This window comes from Durio zibethinus, chromosome 16 (genome assembly GCF_047325235.1).
Source record: "Durio zibethinus cultivar Kanyao isolate XHJ-2024 chromosome 16, ASM4732523v1, whole genome shotgun sequence".
Classification (NCBI taxonomy): Eukaryota; Viridiplantae; Streptophyta; class Magnoliopsida; order Malvales; family Malvaceae; genus Durio; species Durio zibethinus.
Window position 1 is genome coordinate 9262844 of NC_143177.1, and position 2058 is coordinate 9264901.

General features: G+C 30.7%; 1 protein-coding gene across 1 annotated transcript; it reads right to left on the reverse strand.

Moving 5' to 3' along the window:
- Window positions 1-261: 261 nt before the first annotated feature.
- Window positions 262-939, reverse strand: LOC149514274 (uncharacterized). Its single transcript, XM_089745006.1, has 2 exons — window positions 725-939; window positions 262-635 (listed from the first exon to the last, which is right to left on the reverse strand). Exons 1-2 carry the CDS (start codon window positions 847-849, stop codon window positions 326-328), a joined length of 435 nt encoding a protein of 144 aa, XP_089601132.1. The 5' UTR covers window positions 850-939; the 3' UTR covers window positions 262-325.
- Window positions 940-2058: the final 1119 nt, after the last annotated feature.

Genomic DNA, 2058 nt, shown 5'->3' on the forward strand with positions numbered 1-2058 from the left:
TTCACCTCTTCACTAACAAGCCTTACACTCCAAACCTATAAAAGTGGAATAAATATATATATGTTATTAATGTTAATTATATCATAAGCATTCTATGTAAATTTGTCATAAAGGGAAGTATGGTATTACTTACAGTTGCTCTTAACCATTCATGAAAGTTTTTGACAAACAACTTATCAAGCTTTCGAGGGTTTGATCGTCGATAATGAGCAGGACCTCTCAAATTATTTCTATACTCACTACAAAGCGTCATGATAAAGTATTAACAATAAAAAAATAGAATAAATTATGGTTAATGTAATGAATAATTTCCTTGCTAAAAAACTTACATGCGAAATGATTCAATAGCATCATGATGAAAAAGAACATATCGATGTGCTTGTGCCCAAGATTTATCATCTAACTCCATCATTTCAGCTTTGCCTATTGGTTGTCCAAAACTTTGATAAAGAGACCTATAGGCAGAGTCATGTTGCTGTATATCGACATTTCTCGATGGTCTATTAAATCTCATTTCTACATCTTCCAAATAACGAGAATAAAATGTCATACATTCTTCTACTAAATATCCTTTAGAAATAGAACTTTCTGGATAGCGTTTGTTACGACAATAAGACTTTAACCTCTCAAAAAACCTATCGTATAAAACATTAGTCATATATCTTTTTAACTAGAGTGGCATGATCATCAATAAAAACCTAATCAATCTATTAAACAATAATACCTTTTGATAGGATACATCCATCGATGATAAATTGGCCCACCGATTTTTGCTTCATATGAAAGGTGGATAACCAAATGCATCATAATAGTGAAGAACTTTGAGGGAAAATCTTCTTTAAATGGCATAAAGTAATCGTGGCTCGATCTTGAAGTTTGTCAAGCTTTTCCACATTCATACATTTCCCACATAGAGATTTAAATATGTTACTCAATTCAATTACCACAGAAGTGACTTGCTTTAACATTGATGAATGTAAAGCAATTGTAAGTAAGTCTTGCATCAAAATGTGAAAATCATGTGACTTCAATGAAAAAAGTTTTTGCTATTTCAGATTCACACATTTCAATATATTTGATGCATAGCCATCTAGAACTTTGACATTTTTCAAAACCTTGCAAAACACATCTTTTTTAGATTTAAAAATCCCAAAATAAGCAACAGACAATCGATATTTACCATTAGAAAATAACTTCGGATGAAGGTTAGGGTGAATCCTTATATCAACTAGGTCAAGTTGACTCTTTAAGTCATCTTTTGATCTTCTATTCACATTGAGAATTATCCCGATAAAATTTTCGCAAACATTTTTCTCTTTGTGCATCAAATCAAAGTTATGGCATAATAAATTATATTCCTAATAAGGCAACTCAAAAAAGATATTTCTTTTTTTTTTCACAACTCAGACTTATTGGGGTCATCTTTTTCATCATCCTTTTCATCACTTTAAACATCAAATCACTAACGTTAGTATCAGTATCACTAACATGCGTAATATAAACTAGACACCTTCAAAGATGTCTTTCACTCTTTTCTTTGATAGAGGCATTTTTTCATAAGTGAAATTGATATTTTTAACTTTGACAAGATATTAGACCCATTAATGGGTAAAAGTGATCTCCTTAACTCTTTAGTTCCATCAAAGAGATGTTTTTGAAATCTAAATCGATGATTATCATCTAACCATCGATGATGTCCCATATAACAGGACGTTTTACTATTAGGTAACCACTTCGAACATGTCTGTGTAGCACAACATGGACAACCATAACAACCTTTTGTACTCTAACCAGATAAATTCACATAAGTAGGAAAATAGTTGATATTCCATAATAAAGCAACATGCATATTGAAGTTTTTTTTTTTTTTTTATGCATCATAGGTTTCAACTCCTTCCTATAATTGCTTTAACTCTTTAATAAGAGGTTGTAAGTAGATGTTTATATCATTACCCGAACCTTTTTCTCTGAGAATTATCATAGACAATATAAATGAGTATTGCTTCATAGCAATCTATGGTGGTAAATTGTAAGAAATCAATACAACTGGCTAAGTAC